General features: G+C 51.7%; 1 protein-coding gene across 2 annotated transcripts; it reads right to left on the bottom strand.

Moving 5' to 3' along the window:
- Positions 1-177: 177 nt before the first annotated feature.
- On the bottom strand, positions 178-19,184 carry LGALS9 (galectin 9). Of its 2 annotated transcripts, none has more exons than XM_049114230.1 (12): positions 19,001-19,184; positions 15,829-16,013; positions 12,330-12,421; positions 9,041-9,242; positions 7,603-7,713; positions 4,581-4,616; positions 4,009-4,059; positions 3,370-3,411; positions 2,835-2,923; positions 2,544-2,706; positions 849-995; positions 178-344 (listed from the first exon to the last, which is right to left on the bottom strand). In XM_049114230.1, the coding sequence occupies exons 2-11, from the start codon at positions 15,865-15,867 to the stop codon at positions 849-851; spliced, it is 972 nt and encodes a 323-aa protein (XP_048970187.1). In that variant the 5' UTR covers positions 15,868-16,013; positions 19,001-19,184; the 3' UTR covers positions 178-344. The 2 variants fall into 2 exon arrangements, with proteins under 2 accessions (XP_048970187.1, XP_025332225.1); XM_025476440.3 differs by lacking the exon at positions 19,001-19,184 and adding an exon at positions 6,211-6,306 and having other exon boundaries at positions 15,829-15,986.
- Positions 19,185-21,625: the final 2,441 nt, after the last annotated feature.

Here is a 21,625-nt window from a genome sequence, read left to right as displayed (position 1 = left end):
ATCACAGATTCCAGCCCAGGAAGTCTGAGCCCAGCCTGCTTTCTCCCACCTGTGTGGGGTTTGTGGGGAACCACTGGGAGCAGGTGTGGAGGTCAGGACCACACCATCAAAGCAAGCTCATGCTCTTTCCTCCCAATGCCCTCGCCCAGAACCTCCCCAATTCCAGAGACTCCAAAATGTCTTAAACACATTTAATAGCTGCAAAGATCCATGTGGATGTGCCAACAAGCATTTGTCTTTCTTTGAAAGACTGGGAAAGAGAAGCGCCCCCTGCTGAGAAAGGTCCTGGTGGTGGAGACCAGTGGAGAATCGGGGTATCTTTCCTGGAGCAGGTAGGGTTGGACCTGGGTGGAAGGAAAGGTTGAAGGTAGGAGACCGCCTCCCCTGTGGAATGAACAGCTGGTGGCTTGAGGCCAAGATGGAGTTAACTGGGGGGAGATGTGACTGAGCAGCAGATGGGGTGGAGGCCTGGGCTGGGAGCTTGGGAAGGCCCAGGACTCTCCCTTTCTGCCAAGGGGACCGAACGTAGGGCTTAGCCTGCAGAGACCACCCTCCTCTCCCCAGATGGTAGGATTTAGGCAGCTGGAGCCCCAGGTGCTGCCCTGCCCGAGGAAGCCTGGAAGCCCAGGTGCAGCCCCGCCAGGTGCCTCCTCCCCTCCAGCCTGGCTACAGCGGGAAGCAGAGCCAGACAAGGACACCATCTCTCCAGAAAAGCCCCAAGTCCTTCAGCAGGCTGGGAAGGACTGAGGCAGGGACAGGGACAGGGGGACGGGGAACATGAAGGTGATGAGCAGATCCAGACAGCAGCATGCCCCAGCCGTGTCATCCCCAGGGTCGCGGAGCCCCACCTATGTCTGCACGTGGGTCAGTTGGACGTCGCCCGCCACTTCCATGTTGTTGATGGCCAGCAGGTTCTTCAGGCGGTGGTAGTACTCAAACAGGTGCTCACCATCCACAGCTACCTTGAAGCAGTGGCCCTCACACATGATCCACACCTGGGCAGAGGCCACATCATTCGCACTCCCCTCGGAAAGTTCTCAGACCTAGACGCAGGCTCGCACCTCCCTCCGCCTTCCTGCCTTCCTCAAACATTCAAGCAGGTCTCACGCCTGCCGTCAGGCCCACTGGGGGAGACACACTTCCCTCCACACGTCACCTGTGCTGTTATATACCCCATCCAGCCCGCCTCGCCCACGTGGGTAACTCTGCTCGCCCTTCAGCCTCGCCCTCCCAGCGAGTCTCCCCTGCCTTCCCCGCACCTCGAGCCCTCCTGGTCGGGTGTCCCCCACCCCACCCCCATTCTGCCACTGACTCCGAGCCTCTAGGGGCAAGAACACCGGCCTGGGCCACCCCTGTCCTCAGTGGCCGACACACGGCAATGCCTCACACCTGCACAGCTGCAGTGCAGCCTCCTGACTTGTCCTTCCCGCCCCCCTCATTCTCCAGGAGGCAACAGCCACATGTTAAAACATCACGACAGCTGACACTTGTGGCACACTGTGCCCCGGCCACTGTCCCAAGCCTGTCACAGACATTATTTCATTTCATCCTTCTACCTCTATGAGATTGATACTCTCATTAGCCCCATTTTTCCTTTAGATGAGAAAACTGAGGCACAGAGCAGTTAAGTCACTCGCCCCAAGTCACACAGCTATCTGTGGATCAAAGTGTGCTCCTCTCTGGCTTGAAACACACTGACTTATTGCACTGAAATTCAGACTTCTTTCCATGGCTCTCCAGGCCCTACGTTAATCACTGTCAACGCTGGGTGAGGAGCATTAGGGCATATCTAGAAATACGGACGTTCAGGCAGGGGTGCAGCCAAACATCGCTTTTTCTTTCTGAAGCTCCTCAGGTGATTTGCATGTGTAGTCGAGGTCAAGAACACCTGCTCTGTGTGATCAGGCCTCTAGCCACACCACCCACACCTGTCCTACGTACAAGCCCCTCACCTCCCTGTCCCTAGACAGGCCCGGCCATGACTGCTTTTGCAATGATAGCTGCCCATCAGGAATGCCCCCCACCTTGGGCCTTTGCAAGGTGGGATGCTTCTGTCCATGAGGTCTTGGCTTACACTGTGGCCTCCTCTGAGAGCTGTCCTTCTAAGGCGGGGTGTCCCCTGCCCCAGAGCTCACTTGATCCCATTATTTATTCTGTTTTGCTTTCTGCACAGACCTATTATTTCCAGTGATCTGTTCATGATTGTTGAATGAATGAGTGAATAAATGAATGACAGCTCATGGTTGGGTCCCACCTGGTACTTATGGACTAAAGGGCCTCAGGCCAGTAACCTGCACTGGTGAATCTGTCCCATTTGCAAGCAGGAGGTACCACCAGCCACCTTATGTGGGACAGTACGGGCACAACAAGAATAGTTGCTGAATAGAATATTCCTGAATATGTGGGGCACTTTCTCTCCGGGGCCCAGCCCTCACCCCAGAGGTGTCAGCTCTCATGTGATTCGAGGGGCCCCCAGACGCCCTCCGCTCCCTCATTCTGTTGGCCCCTGGAGCCCATCTGAGCTCTAGGCTGCAGCCCCTTACCGAGAAGCTCTGGCCTTGGACAAAAGGCATTTTTCGGGGCAGGCTTCGCTCCTCAGACCCCCAAGAGTTGTTGATCTGCGTGTTGCGGACCACGGTGTTCTCATTGAAGCGGGGGTTCAGGTGGAAGGCAATGTCATTCCCAGAGCGCAGGTTGATGTGGAACCTGGGGGTGGACAGCTCAAGTGGACCTCCTCTGCCCCCTGAGCCCTGAGCCCCTACCTGCCCCCACAACCTGCCCAGAGCCAGGGGGATGACCAGGGGGACCTTGGGTTCCTGAGAGCCCTGGCTTACCTCTTGGCACCGGGCAGGACGGTGCCTGACACGATGATGCTCTTGGAGGGGTACAACCCACCCGGGATGGAGGTGAAGAAAGGCATCGGCTGTTGTGGGGAAAGGGGCAGGTCAGCTGCGGGGGGAGGGAGCTTTGTGCCAATTACTGTGAATTTGGACTGTCAACTAAGTTTGACAGCCATACCTGTGAATAATATGTTTTCAAGAAAGAATTCCATGATGTCATTACTTGGTTCAGGAAATGCCAAAGGAAAACTTTCCAGCATTCCTCAAAGTAACGGGCTTCAACTGTCATGAAAAGAACTTCAGCCGGACACAAAAGGATACTTGGGTCAAGAAGGGAAGGCCCTCTAAGATGCTTATGTCGAAGGGACAGTTTTAAAGGTGACAACTCCTTTCAACAGCCTTTTAATTCATTTGGATGTTTCCAGAACTTCAGCTTACAGAAGGACTGCCCTCATGTTGTAAGCCACCCATCACCTCCCACTCTGCCTGACACAGACAAGGCCTCCGCCCTCTCCAAGGAACCACTTACATAGGTTGGGGTGGGGTACGCCGTGGGTGGGATGATAGGATTCTGTTGAAAGAGACCAGAAGTTCAGTTTGGGAATGCACACTCACACAGCCCCCCACCTGCTAGCAGGGGCGCCCTAGCGTGTGGCCCTTGGCTTCTCCCTTTCACCTTCCTTCCCAAGTCAGTCTTGGTGGGACTTCTTACCATGTTCCCTGACCTCATCATGGCACCTGCCTGCCCCTCAACCCTTCTACTGGCAGTTTGGCCTCCCATCTGATTCATGCTGGCAGCAGGAGAAGCAGCAGCAGAAGCCTGTGACCAGCAGTGACATCCCAGGGCTTTGTCCCCAGGATGCAGGGCTTCACTCACATTCAGATGCTAGGACCACTGCGCTCCCCTTTCGGTGACGGAAGGACCGGTTTTCTTGCTGGTCCCTAGGGGACCTGCTTCTTAGGCCACTGGGTAAATCCACCCTGATCCAGAATCTCCATTGTCCCAAGGGGAATTTTACTCACATGGCTCTTGAGCAGAAGGCCCAACCCCAAATACCCCCATCCTCCTTGCTACTCTGCTTTCTTCCTGCCTCTGGGACTAGAGTTCAGTCCTTGGTGAAGAGGAAGCGTGGTCAGGCTGTGATTTGACCAGAGCTTTCAGACTTACAGGGAACGGCTGTCCGGGGGTGGTCTGCACAGTGTGGATGACTGTTTGAGTCTAGAAGAAAGAACCAGATTTGAATGGGCTCTCACCAGCATGAAGACCACCACCTGCCACCAGAGGGCACCACTTAACAGACAGCCTATGAGGTGAATCCACCTGGAGCCCCTAACCAGCCCAACCGACCCCCCCAGGCCCCCAGAATTGGCAAGTACAAGTTTCTTCCTCAAGGGGATGAGGTGGGGGCAAAGGTGTCTTCTACTTGGAGAAGAAATAGGCTGCACTTGTGGCCTGTGGCCCACCTTTCTTCTCAGGGGACTTTCTCTAGCGCAGCCCCACTTTCCAGGAGGAATAAGTAAATGTGGGGCCTCGGGCTCCTGTGGCTGCTCATGGAAAGGCGGGGCCTTGAGCAGAAAGGTGGCGATTCAGGTTGTTCCCCACTTCATGAGGGCCAACCACTCCCCCCACCCCCCACCCCCACACACAGTGGGAGAGGCCCGGGGCCTGCCCTGCCTCCTCCTTCTAACACGTGGGAGAAGCAAAATGAGAGGGATCCCAGGAGAACTCGAGAAACTCACGATGGGAGCCGAGCTGCTCTGCCAGACGCCTGGAGACTGACCGGGATGAGAAAAGCAAAACGGCAGTTAATGTTGCTGTTATATTCCGGGGGCGATGCTGGCAGGAACCGTGGTAAAAAAGGCCTCCCCAGACTCAGCTCGCCTACTTCCTGCTCCCCATCAAGCTTTCCAGAGCCAGTAGCTGCAGACTCTCCCCCCCAGTCCATCCCAGGTACGCTCTGGTTGGGAGCGAGGACATGCTCATTGGCTCCTCCAGAGGGAGAGACCACAGCCTCCCTCAGCTCCCAGAGGCAAAACCACGAAATCCAGTGCTGAGTCTTATAGTCAGGTGAGGCCCTAGTGAAGGCCCCACTGCCCCAGGCTCTGGCCCCAGCGCTCTCACAGGGGAGGCACCCTCAGCTCCTGTTTCACTAGTGAGGCCAATCCACTTGCCCGAGCCCCTCCAGGTACAAGTGATAGGATCCCAAATGCTACCCAGTTCTGGTTCATCATATCTGCCACACCCTGTCCTCTCCAGGCCAGAACCAAAGTCGGACTGCCCTGCAAAGACTCCCCGAAGCTTGCCCAGCCCTGAAGTCATCTCGGCAGAAAGCACATGCCCCCTTGGGACCTCGATGGACCATGGAAAGCTGGGTAGAGAGGCACCCCTTCCTATAGCCACCCCCCCCCCTCCAGTAGCCACAGGAAGGGCTGGGCCCTGCTTCCCTTCTTGTTCTGACCCTCTCCCCGCCAGACTATCCTTGCCCTGGCCAGTCTCCCATTCTGCTGGCTGTGCACGCCACACCCCACGTTCCTGGAGTCCCTGCTGCTTGCTCAGGCACTGTGCAAAGTGGGGGGATACAGATGAACAAGCCACAGTCCCAGCCCACAAGGGGCTTGTGGGTGTGGGGGAGGAGGGGCCGAGTGACAGGGACAGACATGTAAGCACAGTTACAACAGGATGTGGTAGCTGGCATAGCACGGATATGGACGAAGTCCACGGGGTCACGGGGGAGCACCCGATGATGTTCCAAGCACCAAAGATGCTCCAAAAGAGTGACATTTAAGCAGAACATTGAAGGGCTGGTTAAGGTCAGCTGGGGGGTTGGGGAGGGGTGGCGCAGAATGCTGTCAGCACTGGGACTGCAGGTGCCAAAAGTATGGTAGCCCAAGAAAGCCTCAAGTGAGGGAGTGTGGCCAGGAGGTGGGCTGGGGCAGGACTGGGGGGGCTGGGTGGGGTTCTGCACATCCTGCTGGGGAATCCAGGCTTTACTAGAAGACCTTGGATGGAGCCTTTAAGATGTTTAAGCAGGGAGAGGATGCAATCAGATTTGGATGTACAAGGGTCAGGGTCTCAGTGGGTGGGGTGGGTGGGGAACTAGACCAATGGTCTTTGTAGTCAGGGGTCAGATGGCCTAGCCTGAGGAAGGCAGTGGTGTGAGGATGGAGAGGCATGGGAGCACCACAGGGGTAAGGAGGGGAAGAGAGAGCCAGGGCCAACCCCCAGGTCCTCAGCTCAGCCCAGGTGGTGTGGTGCAGACAGGACAGCTATGGGTGGGCATGATGGGGCCTGCCTGCTGGAACCAGCCTCTTGGACCCTCTGTCCTTCCTGCTGAGTGCTCAGCCTCCAAGGCCTCCACATCAAACTCACTTTTGGCTTTCGCCCCTTGGGCCTGGGTGGGAAACAGGCAGTCTGGGGGAACTGCATCGTGGAGAAGGCAGGCTGGGTAATGGTAACTCGGGTGTTCTGTTAAAACAAAAGGCACCACAGCGTGAAGAGGAACATTAGTGGAGTTAGAGGGCAGGCGCCTGGGCCAGAGGGAGGAAGCCTGGCAGGAAGGGGAGGGGAGGGCACTCAGGATCACACGGAGGGCCAGAGGCAGGGATTAGGTTCCAGCGAGGGACAGCAGGCCACGAGCTCTCTCCTCACACCCCTACTCCCCTCCATCTCTCTCTCCTTCCCTGCTCTCTCCCCCCAGTAGGGAGGGAATATGAGAGATTAGGACAAAACAGAAAGGAGCTTGCATCTGTTGCAGGCCTACTGTGTGCTTTTCTCATCTCAGTGAGCACAGACTGAAAGTGGTGACAGCAGCTCCACCCAGCCTCCTACAGCCCTGTGGGAACATAGGTCCTGTGTCTCCCATCCCCCTGGTTTTCAAAATGGCCAGAAATCCAGATTTCCATGTGATACCACCTGACTTTTTCTTTTTAAATTGTGGTAAATAAGATTTCCCATCTCGGGGGATCCCTGGGTGGCTCAGCAGTTGAGCGGCTGCCTTCAGCCCGGGGTGTGATCCTGGAGACCCGGGATGGAGTCCCACATCGGGCTCCCTGCATGGAGCCTGCTTCTCCCTCTGCCTGTGTCTCTGCCTCTCTCTCTCTCTCCCTCTGTCTCTCATGAATAAATAAATAAAATCTTTTTAAAAATTTCCAATCTCAACCAATTTTAAGTGTACGGCTCCGTGGCATTAAGTACATTCCTACGATGGTGTGGCTGGTACCACCAGCCATCTCCAGAATGCAGAAACTTCTTCTCCTGATCTTTTAGATGCTGGCAACACATTCAAAAACGTTAAAACACAGAGAAGGTCAAATAGAGCCTGGCGTGGGCCCATACAGGCTGTTTTGTGACCTCTGACATATATTGCCACTGGGGCAGCAGTGACTATGCCCCTTCCACAGATGGGGGAACTGAGGCTGGGGGAGGCAAAGTCGCTTGTCTCAGATCCTGCAGTGGATGACAATGTGCAGACTTGAGCTAGATTCCGTTAGATTCCCAAATTCTTTCTGGATCCACATGGCCTCCTGACCGTGGTAGAAGTAGAGAATGAGAGAGGAGTGGCCTGGGAGTCTGAGAGACTGAGGCGACTGTTCTGGACAAAGACAGGAACACAGAAGGACAAGACAGGGGAGCTGGACGGGTATCCCCAGAATCACCTGGGTAGGAGATTGGCTGTTACCATCAGGCCCACCCAACAGGAAGTATAGCTAGATGGGGCCCCACACTCGGCCTCTGAGACAAGTGCCAAGTGGACAATCTGACCTGGAAGCTAATGTAGGACAGCTGCACAGCCCCAGTGATGGAGAGGGTGTCCACATAGTGGAAGGGCACGCGATGTGAATACTGCGTAAAATGGCTCCCGTTCACCGTCACCTGCCAAGACAAATGCATATTCCAGAAGAGGGGTCTCAGGCCAAGGCAGAAGATCTGTGCCCCTGCTCCCAGGAATTAAGACCTATGTCTGGTTTTCACATCTGTCCCCTGGGAGGTCAGGGGCACCAGCCTTCAGAGCTGTGCCAGTTGTAAGAACATGGCCTTACAACAACAAGATCCAAAGTGTATCTGAACCTAGTCTCTAATTGGCTCTTCTTGACTTTTTGGGTTCTTATGGTTGTTTATTGCAGTTTCTCTTTCTAATCTGAGCTTCCCTGAGGTTTTATTTAAATATGCATAAACATGTTCATGGGGAGCAGAGGAGAGGCAACCCTGGCTTGTACATTGAGTGGGAGGCACATCCACCCCCACATGGAGGACAGACACGGGGATACTCCCCACCCCCCACCTGTCTCCCAAGCCCAGATACACTACTCTGTTTACCAGTGCAATGCACAACAAAACTAAGCCATCCCTAGAACCTGGATAAAGCCTGAACAATATAGGGGCATCTGGGTGGTTCAGTCAGTTTAGCGGCTCAGGTCATGATCTCAGGGTCCTAGGATCAAGCCCCACATCGGGCTCCCTGCTCAACGGGGAGTCTGCCTCTCTCTCTCCCCAGCTTGTGTTCTCTCTCTCTCAATCAATTGAATAAATGAATGGATGAATGAATGAATGAATGAATGAATGAATAAATAAATAAATAAATAAATAAATAAATAAATAAATAAATCTATCCAAGAGAAAGAAGAAAAGGCTGCAACAATATTACTGAAAAACAAGTGTTATCCCGGACCTGCAGTGGAGGAATGGCTACAGCAAAGGAATAGGATTAACTAGAACTTTAAAGATCTGCAGGGCCAAAAAGCACCATAGTGATGTATCTAGTTCTTATTTCCTGAGTAAAAGAAGCAATATGTGTACCTGTAGATGCAGGGGAAGGTGTGTGAGGAGACCGTAACCCCAGAAGCACCCCTACAAGGGGAAGGTGCTGCTGGGTAATGGCACTGCACGTGTGATTACTTAAAAGCTCACGTGCTTTATAGGAGGCACCTGGGTGGCTCAGTTGGTTGAGAGTCCAACTCTTGATTTTGGCCCAGGTTACGGTCTCAGGGTCATAGGATCAAGCCCTGCATCAGGCTCTTTCGCTCAGCAGAGTCGGCTTGAGATTCTCTCTCCCCCTCTCCCTCTGCTTGCACTCTCTCAATACATACATACGTATAATCTTTTTTAAAAAGTGAAGGCTCACATGCTTTATAAAAGGCTATTCACCACATGCGATGGGGCTGGGAGGTAGGCAGCAGGAAGGGGGGGGGTCACTGCTCACCTTGAAATCGCAGCTGTTCACCATGAAGCAGAGCTCAAATGGATTCCCCATCTGGAAGGGCATCTGCATCTTCCTCTCCTCTGACCCCCAGGATCCTTTCTGCTTCGTGTTACAGACCACATATCCACCCTCCTCAAAGCGAGGGTTGAAGTGGAAGGCGATGTCACTGTCGCTGTGGCCACTATGAAAGTTCACAGCAAACCTAGCAGAGGGAAAGCGGGCAGCCTTCTGTAGCCTGGTTTATCGCCCGCAGAGGGGGCAGCCTTGTGCCTTTGAGCTTTTGACTTGGGATTGTGTCAGTCTGTAGACCTGGACCTGCGTGCAACTTGTATGGCAGGTTTGGGACTGTCCTTGGTTGGTTGCTATCCTTCCTAGTCACCTAATTTGCACTTCCTGTGTTTTTGTGCAGTGATTGCAATTTGCCCTTACAGTGTGATTTTCCAAAAATACATAGGAAATGGGTAGAGAAAAATGTTAACACTAGCAACAAGAGGCATAGGGCTTGAACATGGATTCAGATTTATATCAGAGACGGAAGTCAAGAAATGTGCCCAGAAGCAAGTGACTTTCATGCCAACTTGATACTTGGAGGCCAGTCTCCATCAGCTCAATTGCAAAAGAAGAAAACAAATTTAAAGAATGTGTGAAATTGGGCACCAGGGTGGCTCTGTTGGTTAAGCGTCCGCCTTCGGCTCAGGTCATGGTCCCAGGGTCCTGGGATGGAGCCCCACATCGGGCTCCCTGCTCAGTAGGGAGTCTGCTTCTCCCTCTACCTCTCCCCCATTTGTGATCTCTCTCTCAAATAAATAAATAATATCTTTTTTAAAAAATGGGGGAAGAAGAAGGAGAACATGTGAAATTGATGAAATATACCTACAAAGGGAGTTACTAATAGAGAAACATCGATTAAACAGTAGCTCCAGGCATAAGAGCTTTCCATATGTCTGTCTGTCTCTCAATGGAGGTTGGCTTGTGTCTCACGCATGATGTGTGGGGAGGTGGCCCTGAAGTCAGCAGGCAGGCCTGGTCCCAGATCAGACCCCAGCTCTGCACTGTTTGTCATTTGTGATCATCCTGAACCACACTACTCTCAGGTCACCATACCCTGGGAGCTGAGTGACTTCTTTTCTCTGGGGATGCTTAGTGAGGCGGTGTTCAGGAGGCCCCCAACCAAGTAAAAGCCTGTTCCTATCTCTCCTCAGAGGAAGCCCCCTCACCATCAAAACCACCTTTGGGTACAGCCATGGCTCTAAGGTGAGGAATTAAAACAAAGAACTTTGCAAAGAGCCTGGCTCACAAAAGGGGCACAATAAACGTTTGCTGGTCCTAAAACAAGTTCCAGTCTGAGGTTCTCCTCCCAGGCACCTCTGTCTTACCCCAGCCTTCCCTGAACTCAGCACCAGCCTCATTTGCCACCTGCTTCTCGGGGTCACTCTGGTCTCCCCAGCTACCGCCCAGTGCTCTCCTGTCATCCACAGCCCCCACAGCATCAAGCCCAGGGGTGGGCCTTAGGAGACATTCTATTAAATTCTTGCAGAGCCTGCTTGATTTCTTGCTAGAGGAACGTGAGTTCTGGATATTGTCCTCAACACCAGGTAGCTCCGAGCCAGCAGGCCCCACAGGAAACTGCCATGGCCCTGAACCCAGCCAGCCCTCCTTCTGGGAAAGGAGGCTGCCAGGGACTCTGGAAGCAGCAAGTCTAAGCCTGTATTCTTCTGGAAATGGAGAATATTGTTTCTGAAGTGTCTCTGGGTGGGCAGCCCGGGTGGCTCAGTGGTTTAGCGCCTCCTTCAGCCCAGGGCCTCATCCTGGAGACCTGGGATCGAGTCCCATGTCAGGCTCCCTGCATGGAGCCTGCTTCTCCCTCTGCCTGTGTCTCTGCCTCTCTGTGTGTGTGTGTCTCTCATGAATAAATAAATCTTAAAAAAAAAGAAAGAAAGAAATATCTCTGGGTGTATTTTTCCCTCCAGCTTAGAAAAATCCTGTCTTAGGGGCACCTGGGTGGCTCAGCAGTTGAGCATCTGCCTTCAGCTCAGGTCGTGATCCCAGGGTCCTGGGATCGAGTCTTGCATCGGGCTCCCCATGGGGAGTCTGCTTCTCTCCCTGCCTGTGTCTCCACCTCTCTCTCTGTGTCTCTCATGAACAAATAAATAAAATCATAAAAAAAAACACAAAAACAGGGGGGATCCCTGGGTGGTGCAGCGGTTTGGCACCTGCCTTTGGCCCAGGGCGGGATCCTGGAGACCCGGGATCGAATCCCACATCGGGCTCCCGGTGCATGGAGCCTGCTTATGTCTCTGCCTCTCTCTCTCTCTCTGTGACTATCATAAATAAATAAAAATTTTAAAAATTTTAAAAAAATTAAAAAAAACAAAAACAAAAACAAAAACAAATCCCCACCTTAGAAAATCCCTGCCCCCAGGGAAGGATGAGGGCAGGAACTTTTCGGGGGTGGGGGGGAGAGGTGGGGCCGGTCTCTGTTGGACAGGATGGGAGTAGAAAGCCATCCTGGTGCTGGAGGAGAGGGAGGCAGGGGGAGAAAGGGACATTCAGAGGCCGAGGTCCCCAAGTCCCCTGCTGGTAGGGAGTAGGGAACTCTTGGCCTCGCTCCCCTCAGAGTCTCCTGGGGGCCCTGAGGTCTCTCAGAGAAGACCCACGATCTGCATGGCCATATCCACCCAGCAGGGAAAGCCACAGTGGAGGAAGTTGTCTAGAATCGAGGTGCCCAGCTGGGCCTGGGAGTGGTGTGAAGGGATCCAGGAGGTCCCAGACCCCTGGGAGGTGATCAAAGAGAGGACCAAGAGAAGGGCTTCCAAGAGAGAGGACCACGTGTCCTCTGTGTATCCCCCAGGTACACAGACCCCATGCAAACTGGGCAAGAGCCCCACTGCCTCACGCCACCTGGACGCTGCAGTCGTTACAGCGACTGCATGAGCTTCAGAGGGGCCTCCAGCCTCTGCAGAGATGGCAAGCTCCTCCCTGTTCCTGGAGATGCTCCCTTGAAAAGGGGGAGGGGGAAAGAGCACGAGAGGGGTGTTTGTATTTTGAACCAACTTAGCATTTCCCTGAAAAGACCTTGAAACTGAAAGAGACCAAAATGCACTTGATGACAAGTTTAAAATAAATCTAGATCAGCCAAATGAGGGTTCCGGGCAGTTATGGGAAATGAAAGAAGCGATACCGGGCCGGGCACAGGCAGCTCAGGGGGTGTTGGGTGAAACAACCTGAGCTGATGGCCGCCACGGTTTGCTAAGAGCAGAGTCTGGAGGAAAGAAACAGTTCCAGGTACCTGGTTCCATTGCAGTAAAGAATGGTCCCATTGATTGTGATTTTAAGTCCGTCCTGGAGACCCCCCTGGATTTTCCCGGAGAAGGGGACACCCTGCAAGGAGAAAATGCAGGTCAGTCAGTGGGCCTGCCTCCTCCTGCTTGTTCGTCAGCACTTGTAGCGAGGCCTGGGTGTGTCAGGCCCGTGCAAGGGCGTCTCAGCCTCACAGATCTTCCAGGCCTATGAGGAAGCAGACTTGAGTCCAGGTAGTTCCACAGACATTCTGCAATTGTTCCGGGGACACTTTGGGGCTCCGAGAGTTGTGATGGGGCACTGGCCTCCCTTGAGCATCTGAGAGGAAATGACAGTTTCTAAGAGGAAGTAGCATGTCCACAGCCCAGAGATGGGAAGAAGCCAGGGTAGTGATGGGGGCTGTGGGAGACCCCAGGCCAAGCTCCTAGCAAAAGCTCCAGGGCCCTGGCTAGAGACTCGAAATGCCCAAGGGACCACAGAGACCACCAATGTGTTCTAGAGGATAAACCTTCTGCTCGTGACAAGGCCAGGAAGAAGGCATCCTCCCCTGCTCCTGCCCACCCCACCCCCGGGACTATGGTGACCAGGACTTTGCCCTCCCAGCCACCTCAGGTAGCACCTCAGTCCCAGGATCGAGTCCCGCGTCGGGCTCCCTGCATGGAGCCTGCTTCTCCCTCTGCCTGCGTCTCTGCCTGCCTCTCTCTGTGTGTCTCTCATGAATAAATAAATAAATTCTTTAAAAAAAACTTTAAAAAAAATGGATTTGATGTAGCCTCCACAAAAAAAAGAAGAGGAAGAAGAAAATTCTTTGAGAACTGATATGAAATGATGCCATTTGTATGTAAAAAATGGGTGGGGGAGGCTATAAACATGCATTTAACTTATTATAGATGAAATATGTGTGGATGGATTCAAAGACACTGACAACCCTGGTTGACTCCAAGGAGGAATGGGGGGCTGACTCCACTGCCCCCCACATCCACATTCCAATCCCCAGACTTTGTGGATGCTGTATGTCACCTTACAAGGCGAAGGGGACTTACAGGTGTGATTAAGTAAAGGATCCTGAGAGGGGGAGGTTATCCTGGATTATCTGGGTGGGCCTCCAGGTCCTCGGAGAGGGAAGCAGGAGAACAGAGTCAGTAAGTAGTAGGACATGTGACAACAGAGGCAGGAAGCTGCTGGCTGTAAAGATGGCAGAAGGGACCCCCAGCCAAGGTAAGTCAGCTGCCTCTGGAAGCTAGAAAAAGCAAGCAAGGCAAGATCTTCCTTTGAAGCTTTATTGATACTTCTAAATTTCTGACCCCCAGAAGTGTAAGAAAGCAATTTTGTGTTGTTCTAACTCTGGCAGGACAAGGCTGTGGTGCAATTTGGGCACGTGAGGGGGGGGGCACGCACATGCACAACCGCACACTTCTATGAGAAAGAGAGAGAACTTTTGGATTTACGGTCCCACAGACATGGGTTCGCCACCCCCCACCACCACCAGTTCCTTGTGCTAACAGCTCTCCTACTGGGCAAGTCACTTGACCTGTCTGCACCCCAGGTCCCTTCTCAGAACAATAGCACTGCCTGACAGTGTTCTTGAGAGGATTAGTTGAGAGCCCCAGTGGTGTCCAGGCCTTTGACAATGGCAACTGCTTGCATCAGGATGAATTAATCCCTCTACTCCTGGCTGTGCCTGGAGCCTGAGGACTTCTTCCTCCTCTTCCGGCCAGGCTCTACAGGTGTGAGGGTGGGCAGCCTCCATCTGGAAGCCCCGTGTCACCAGAGGACCCAGCTGGCAGAGGGGGCTCACCAGCAGGAGGCAGCAGGAGACTTTTAGCCAAAGGATGCTGCCCTCCCCCCCCAAGAGGTTCTGCGGCCCTTTTGGTGACTTAACCTGCCCCTATTACCTCATTACCCAGTATTAGTGCACTTTTACAGAGGAAACTGAGGCACAGAAGATTTGGTAGTTTGCCCAAAGCCACTTACCTGGTCAGCAAAAGCATGGGGTTGAAACTCTAGCACTCGTGCCCCACAGGCTGCTTCTCAGGATGAAGCACAGAAATCCTCTCCTGGCTCACCAAACGCTTCCCAGACCAAACATTGAGTCTTGTTCTAATTGTGGTTCCAGATTCTGTCCTGGACCTCTAATAAGGCTGACCAGGTGAGGCGGGTGGCAGGTGACACCATGGGCAAGGAATGGGGGCCAGACTCCCCAGGCAGCCTGGCCGTGTGACCTTCCCACCCCACTTTGGAGGAAGCAAGGTTCCCACAGCTGGATGTCAGTGGGCTGTTTGGGAGAGGGTGCCCATGAGGGTGGGCAGGTGTTCCCGAGCCTGGGGCGGGGTGGTGGTGGCTGCAACCATCTTATTTCTTGTCTGGACTCCAAGGCCCTGTTTTAGCTCACTGTTGCCCATAGGAGGATTTTCCTTCTGATTTGAACATCTCGGATGCAAGGATCGGAAAGTAAAAACTAGTCAGCAGAATAATTAAATGTCAGGGCCTGGGAGGATCTTGGGGATTCTCTGTCTGATGGAGAAGGAACCCAAGGTGACATGTTTTTGTTTTTGGTTTTTTTAATTGGCATTTTATTTTATTTTATTTTATTATTTTTATTTTTTTTAAAGATTTTATTTATTCATGAGAGACACAGAGAGAGAGAGAGAGAGAGGCAGAGACACAGGCAGAGGGAGAAGCAGGCTCCATGCAGGGAGCCCGATGTGGGACTTGATCCCAACAACAACAAAAACCGAAAGGCAGCCCTTTGAGCCACACGCTGAAGGAACAGCCCACTTCCTTCTCACTCCTGAGATGGCCCCTCTACAGACTCCCTTGGCCTGCCTCTGCCTTAGCTTACCTCTCAGGGAGCAGAAACCTCCTCAGGTCTTCCCTGCTGCCTCCAGACTCCTAATGCTACAAAACACTTCCCAAGGACCCCCAGTGTGCCAGGCACTGTTCAAACACTCGAGACATGCTGCCTCTCAAATCCTTACTTAACCCTAGGAGGTGAGCTTGAGGATGATCCCCATCTTACAGATGTGGAAATTGAGGCCCAGAGAGGTCAAAGTAACTTGCCGGAGGCCACCCAGCTATTCAATGGCTGGACCCAGTCTCCAAAGTAAGCTCACTGAACTGCCCCACTGGGCTGTTAGCCTCCCTCAGGAACCCGGTTTATTTCCCTGTTCTTACAAACTGTCACTCTCCTAGTTATCGTTCATGCCTGTCTCCCACTCCCCATTTCCCCTCACCAAGGACAGGCTCCCAGGGGAGCTTGGTAAGCATTAGTCAAAGGCACAACCCCCGGTGATCACCAGCCCACCAGCCCTGGGAAGCAGGGGACACCGGCTTGGGGTTGTGTCAGGATTGCCTCACTTAACTTTGCCCACTTGTGCCCTCTTTGGGACGTCTGCCCTCTTCACCTGCTGCCACCCCAGAGTTACCTCTCTGGGGACCCAGTGCATCCTGGGGCCCGCACCACCCCTGCCGGCAGCCCCGGAACTCACCGGGCTCAGGTAGGGAGGCTGGGAGCTGCTGAAGGCCATCTTCACACCACCTCTGTGGCCACCAATGCTCTTCACACCAGCCAGCCGGTCCTCTGCTCTGGGAGGAGTTATTACCAGGGAAATAGAAACCAAAGCAAATTGGCAGTGACCCAAGGAGGAGGAGCCAGGGGCAGGAGGAAGTGGGTCTAGAAAAAGAAAGCAAGTAGCGTGTTGAGGGGGGGCTGGAGGTATGACCCAGGCAAGGATAGGGACACTCCCCACCCCAGTGAAATTTTCCCCTCCTCTCTCCTTTGCTCCACCCCTTTCAGAAAGCCTTAGGGAGCCTAGATAAACATCCTATGAGTGAGCCTGCATTTCTCTTCCTGCACCCTCATTCCCTCCTAGCCACCCCCAGAGGACCCTGATAAAGGCAGAACTTCAGGTCTGTGCTGGTGTGCTCTCTCTCTCTCTCTCTCTCTCTCTCTCTTTCCCTACAGCCTCCCTGTGTAGCCCCTGTGTGCCCTGCAGCCCCTATGACTTGTGAGTAAGAAACCTCGAATTTTCACAGGTCCCCGATGGTTGCTGCTGAGTTGTGCCTTGTAGGCATAAGAAGAACCAAAGGGCTGGTCCAGCCACAACACTGGCTCCAATGCAGGAAATATCTGAGGGGGTCTCACCACAAGTGGTATGAGGTCAGTGAGCACCCCAGGTATTTCTAGCCTGTAGCATCACTGAATCGGCTGAGACAAAAGCAACAACAGTTTGGTGGTTCCTTAAAAAACTAAACATAGAGGGCACTTAGGTGGCTCAGTGGTTAAGCATCTGCCTTTGGCTCAGGGTGTGATCCTGGGGTCCTGCGATCAAGTCCTGCATGGGGCTCCCCACGGGGAGCCTGCTTCTTCCTCTGCCTATGTCTCTGCCTCTCTCTGTGTCTCTCATGAATAAATAAATAAAACCTTAAAAAAAAAAAAACCTAAACATAGAATTCTTTCATGATCCAGCATTACCACTTCACATGTGCCATAAAGGATTGAAAGCAGGGACTCGAAGAGATATTTAAAACCCATATTTATAGCAGCATTATTTATAATAGCCAAGAGATAGGAGCAACCCAAGTGTCCATTGTTGGATACACGGATTAAAAATGTGTGTGTCGGGATCCCTGGGTGGCGCAGCGGTTTGGCCTCTGCCTTTGGCCCAGGGCACGATCCTGGAGTCCCGGGATCGAATCCCACGTCAGGCTCCCGGTGCATGGATCCTGCTTCTCCCTCTGCCCGTGTCTCTGCCTCTCTCTCTCTCTGTGTGACTATCATAAATAAATAAAAATTTTAAAAAAATGTGTGTGTCTGTGTGTCTATAGAATGGAATATTATGCAGTCTTAAAAGGGGGGAAATTTTGACATAAGCTACAACGGTGGATGAATCTTGAAGACATTACACTGAGTTGAAAGAAGACAGTCACAAAAAAACAAACGCTATATAAGTTCATTTACATGAGGTATCTAGAGCAGTCAAATTTATGGAAAAGAAAGTAGAATTGTGGTTGCACAGGGGTTGGGTCAAGGGGAATGGGGATTTGTTTAATGGTTATGGAGTTTCAGTTTTGCGAGATGAAGAATGTTGTGAGTCGATGGCAGCACAACAGTGGGGAAGTACTCGATGCCCTCAAACTGTACACTTTAGAAAAAACTGTACACTTTAAAAGGGCTAAGATAGTAAGTTTTATGTTATGGGTGTTTTACCACAATTAAGAATTTTTTTAGGGGCACTTGGGTGGCTCAGTGGTTGGGAGTCTGCCTTTGGCTCAGGTTGTGATCCCACCCAGGGTCCTGGGACCGAGTCCTGCAACAGGCTCCCCATAGGGAGCCTGCTGCTTCTCCCTCTGCCTATGTTTCTGCCCCTCTCTCTGTGTGTCTCTAGTGAATAAATAAATAAAAATCTTTAAAACAATAAAATAAAAATTTTTTTTTAGAATGTGACTCTGGGGATCCCTGGGTGGCTCAGCTGTTTGGTGCCTGCCTTCGGCCCAGGGCCTGATCCTGGAGTCCCGGGATCAAGAACCACATGGGGCTCCCTGCGTGGGGCCTGATTCTCCCTCTGCCTGTGTCTCTGCCTCTCTCTCTCTCTCTCTCTCTCTCTGTCTGTCTCTCATGAATAAATAAATAAAATCTTAAAAAGAAAAAAAAGAATGTGACTCTGATGGTCTGTATTGTCAGGCCAAGAACTGATGATCACTGTGGGGTCTCTGCTCCATTTGGACTCACAGGGCCGAATCCAAAGCACTTCCTGCTGGACTGATAAGGGCGGGCGGGCCTCCAGGGCTTTCCAGGGGAGACCAGACCAGCTGACAAGGAATCCGAATCTCACGCTAGGGTAGGGGAGGGCAGAGGAGGGAGAGGAGATCCAGGGCCAGAGCAGAGCCAGGGCCCCAAAGCAATGCAGCACCTGCCAGGAGGTCCCCAGGGAACTCTGTCGGTCTCCTCAGGACTGAAGGGGAGAGTTGGGCTCTCAGCCGGGGATTGTGGGGAGGAAGGGTCCCCAAAGAACTTCCCAGGCAGCAAAGGTGAAATCCTGGAGCTGAGTTCGGCCAAGTTTAGGAAAGGACAGAGGCAGCGAGCAAGAGAGGGAGTGGAGGAGGGCAGAGCCCACAAAGGCAGGGCCGGTCGGAGTCCAGACCTTACTTCACAAGCAATGAGGAGCCTTTAGAAGTTGCTGATTTTTCAATCAAGGTAGAAACTACAAACAGTAAAGTGCACCGGTCCTTAGTGTAGAGGGGAAGAAGGTGGTAGATGTCTGCATGCGTGTAACTACCAGGGGCATCAGGAGGGAGGACTCTTGCCCCCAGGGGCTCCCTCATGGCTCCTCCCAGCCAGTACCCGCCTCCCCCACAGTAACTACCATTCTGACTTCTCTCACTATAAACTCGTCTGACATGCTTTTGAACCTCCCATAAATGAAATCTTACGGCAACGGCACGTGCCCTTTGGAGTCTGGCTTCTCTCACTGAACAGGCCGTGTAGGAGCTTTTCTTTGCGGCCTGGTGCGCCTTTGTATGGGCAAACCATAATTTATCCATTCGTTCTTCTGCTGATGGAGATTTGTGTGGCTTTCAGCTTTATCTCTACAGCTGCTGTGAGCAACGGTGGTGTGCGTATCTCCTGGCGCACAGACGCATGGTGCCTGTGGGACTCACCGCAATGCGGGGTAGACAGGTCTCCCTTTAGCGGCCTAGAAGGTCTTCAGCAGATAACAGACACAATCAGATGTGTAGTTTGGGAGAATCACACAAACTTCCGTGTGAAGCCTAGAGAAGCTTCGGCAATGGTGAGGGTCAGGGACTCATGTTCCAGTCTTGCACTCAGGAGGGTGTCTTGTACAAAACAGAAACTTAACAAAACTCTAGCTTGCAACTTGCTTCTTCCTCCTTTCTTGTGCAACCAAAGGTTGACCTTGCACTCTAGAGTGACCCCAGGGAGACCGTGTCCTTAATGATCTAGATAAGATTGACTCGAACCACATGCCAAACCTCAAAACTTTCCAAGGACCATTGTTTAATTTTGGTGTGTGATGAAAAGATCAGATTGTCGTGGATGTTGGCTCGCAACTACTGTTTCCACATATTTACATAAATTAAATGAGTTCCTTTTATCTTTCCTTCTCTGCCTTCCTGCCTGTCAGGGGCCATGCTCTTAGCCAGGTCACTGTTCTGCTTCTCAGATAGTTTGGTGAGAAAAAGCCCGTGGCTTGCATTCAGACAGACCTAGGATTCATTCCTGAATGATATGTATTGTAAATCCTAGGGCAACTACTAAAAAAAATAAAACAGAGGATAGCTAAGAGAAGAAAAATGTAGAAAAGACAACGTGGAATTTAAAGGATACCTTTTAATCCAAAAAGAAAAATCAGGAAAAGAGGGAAAAGCACAGCCAGGACAAATAGAAAACCAGCAACAAACTAGTCAACCTAAACCCAGTTGAATCCATGATGACATGAAATGGTGAGGGACTTGACACTCCAAACCAAAGGCAGAGATTGTGATGATGGATAAAAAAGCAATACCTAGGGGCTCCTGGGTGGTTCCGAGGTTAAGCGTCTGCCTTTGGCTCAGGTTGTGATCCCGGGATCCTGGGGTCGAATCGCACATCAGGCTCCCTGGACAGAGCCTGCTTCTCCTTCTGCCTGTTTCTCTCTCTCTCTCTCTCTCTCTCTCTTTCATGAATAAATAAATAAAATCTTAAAAAAAAAAAAAGCAAGACCTAGAGTGATGTATTTTTTTAATTCTGGCATAATTCACATACACTGTTGTATTAGCTTCAGGTGTACCATAGAGTGATTTGACAATTCTATACATTTCTCAGTGCCCACTATGGTAAATGCACTCTGAAACCCCTTCACAGAGTGGTATGTTTTAATTGAGACCTCTTAGTTAAGCTGGGACTATGTTTCTTGAATATTCTCTCTTTCTGCATAGTTCTGGATGCCACAAAACAAGTTTAGCTTGCAGTTTGGAAGGAGGAACTGGAGTTGCTTCCACACCCAGACGGTTGCCACTTGTGGGTGTTATTGCTCACCTGCTAGCTGTCCTGTTGGCGTGGGGTAGCGGCGGGGCCTGAATTCAGCACCACTGCATCTCCTCCTTCACCTGCTTCTGACTCTGCTCAGATGTGTGATCAAAGCCTCATGCTTTTCTCCTGGGACATGCTCATCATCAAAGAGAGAGGCTTGAAGGCAGTGAGAGAAAATGTGTTCCACAACCTCGTGGGTTCCACTGATTCTCACAGGCTCCATTTTTGTCCTTGCTCTGCACATACCCCTTTGTGTCCCTGTCCTCTTCCTGACTGCCTGTCCTGCTGACTTCAGACTGTAACAGTGAGCATAGAAGACTACTTGCCCAGCTCCCACAATTACAGATTCCTAGTAACCACATCCTACTCAAATTCCTGCAAAGCACATTGGAAAATTGTTCTGGTAGTTTCTTGCAAAGTTAAGCATACCTTCCTTATGACCTAGAGATTCCACTCCTCAGTGTTTACTTCAGAGTGAATAAAATCATATGTCCACACCGAGACCCATGTAAGAATTTCATAGCAGCTTAACACATAGCCCAAGTATCCACCAAAAAACAGATGAACACACTGTAGCATAGCCACACAACAAATACAGTAATAGAATGAAACAAACTACGGATAAACACAATATAGGTAAGGCTCAAAGATATTATGCTGAGAAAAAGAAGGCAGTCACAAAATGTATGAATGCTTCCATTTCTATGACGTTCTACAACAGACACGAGTGGCCCATGATGAAGGAGTGCAAATAGTGGTGCTTGCATCCCCACTGGGGTTGGGCAGGAGGGATCTTTCTGGGGTGATAGAGATGCTCTCTGTCTCAACAAGATCATGGGCCACTTGGGTGTAGGTACTTGTCAGAAATCACTGAACTATACATTTCCATTCTGTTCTTCCCACTTGTGTGCAAAGTAAACCTCAGTTTCTAAAAACTAGCTTGAGAGAGGCCCAAGGAACGAAACTCCATGTGTATTTCAAAATTTTTAAAAAGCTTTTTTTTAAACAAAAACCAGGCCCTGGGGTATGTCAGCAGGAAAGACATCATATACGGTGTCCCTCCCCACTTTTCCGCCAGAGGATACATCCCAGGACCCCCGAGGGATGCCCGAAACCCTGGATGTACCAGCTCTTGTATGTGTACTACACTTTTTCCTCTACATATGTACAGATGGCAAAGTCGCGTTTATACATTGGGCACAGTGAAAGATTACAATAATAATAAAATGGAACGATCACAACGATACTGTAAT

The sequence above is a fragment of the Canis lupus genome, chromosome 9 (genome assembly GCF_003254725.2).
Source record: "Canis lupus dingo isolate Sandy chromosome 9, ASM325472v2, whole genome shotgun sequence".
NCBI classification, from domain to species: domain Eukaryota; kingdom Metazoa; phylum Chordata; class Mammalia; order Carnivora; family Canidae; genus Canis; species Canis lupus.
This window is presented reverse-complemented; position numbering and strand designations above follow the sequence as displayed.

Excerpts from the sequence above, each read along its gene's own strand:
- LGALS9 (XM_025476440.3), bottom strand. The coding sequence starts at position 15,867 with ATGGCCTTCAGCAGCTCCCAGCCTCCCTACCTGAGCCCG. Across the intron at positions 4,060-4,580 it reads AGAGCAGCTCGGCTCCCATC|ACTCAAACAGTCATCCACAC; the intron begins GTGAGTTTCTCG and ends TCTTTCTTCTAG. Across the intron at positions 2,707-2,834 it reads GTCCTGCCCGGTGCCAAGAG|GTTCCACATCAACCTGCGCT; the intron begins GTAAGCCAGGGC and ends GTCCACCCCCAG.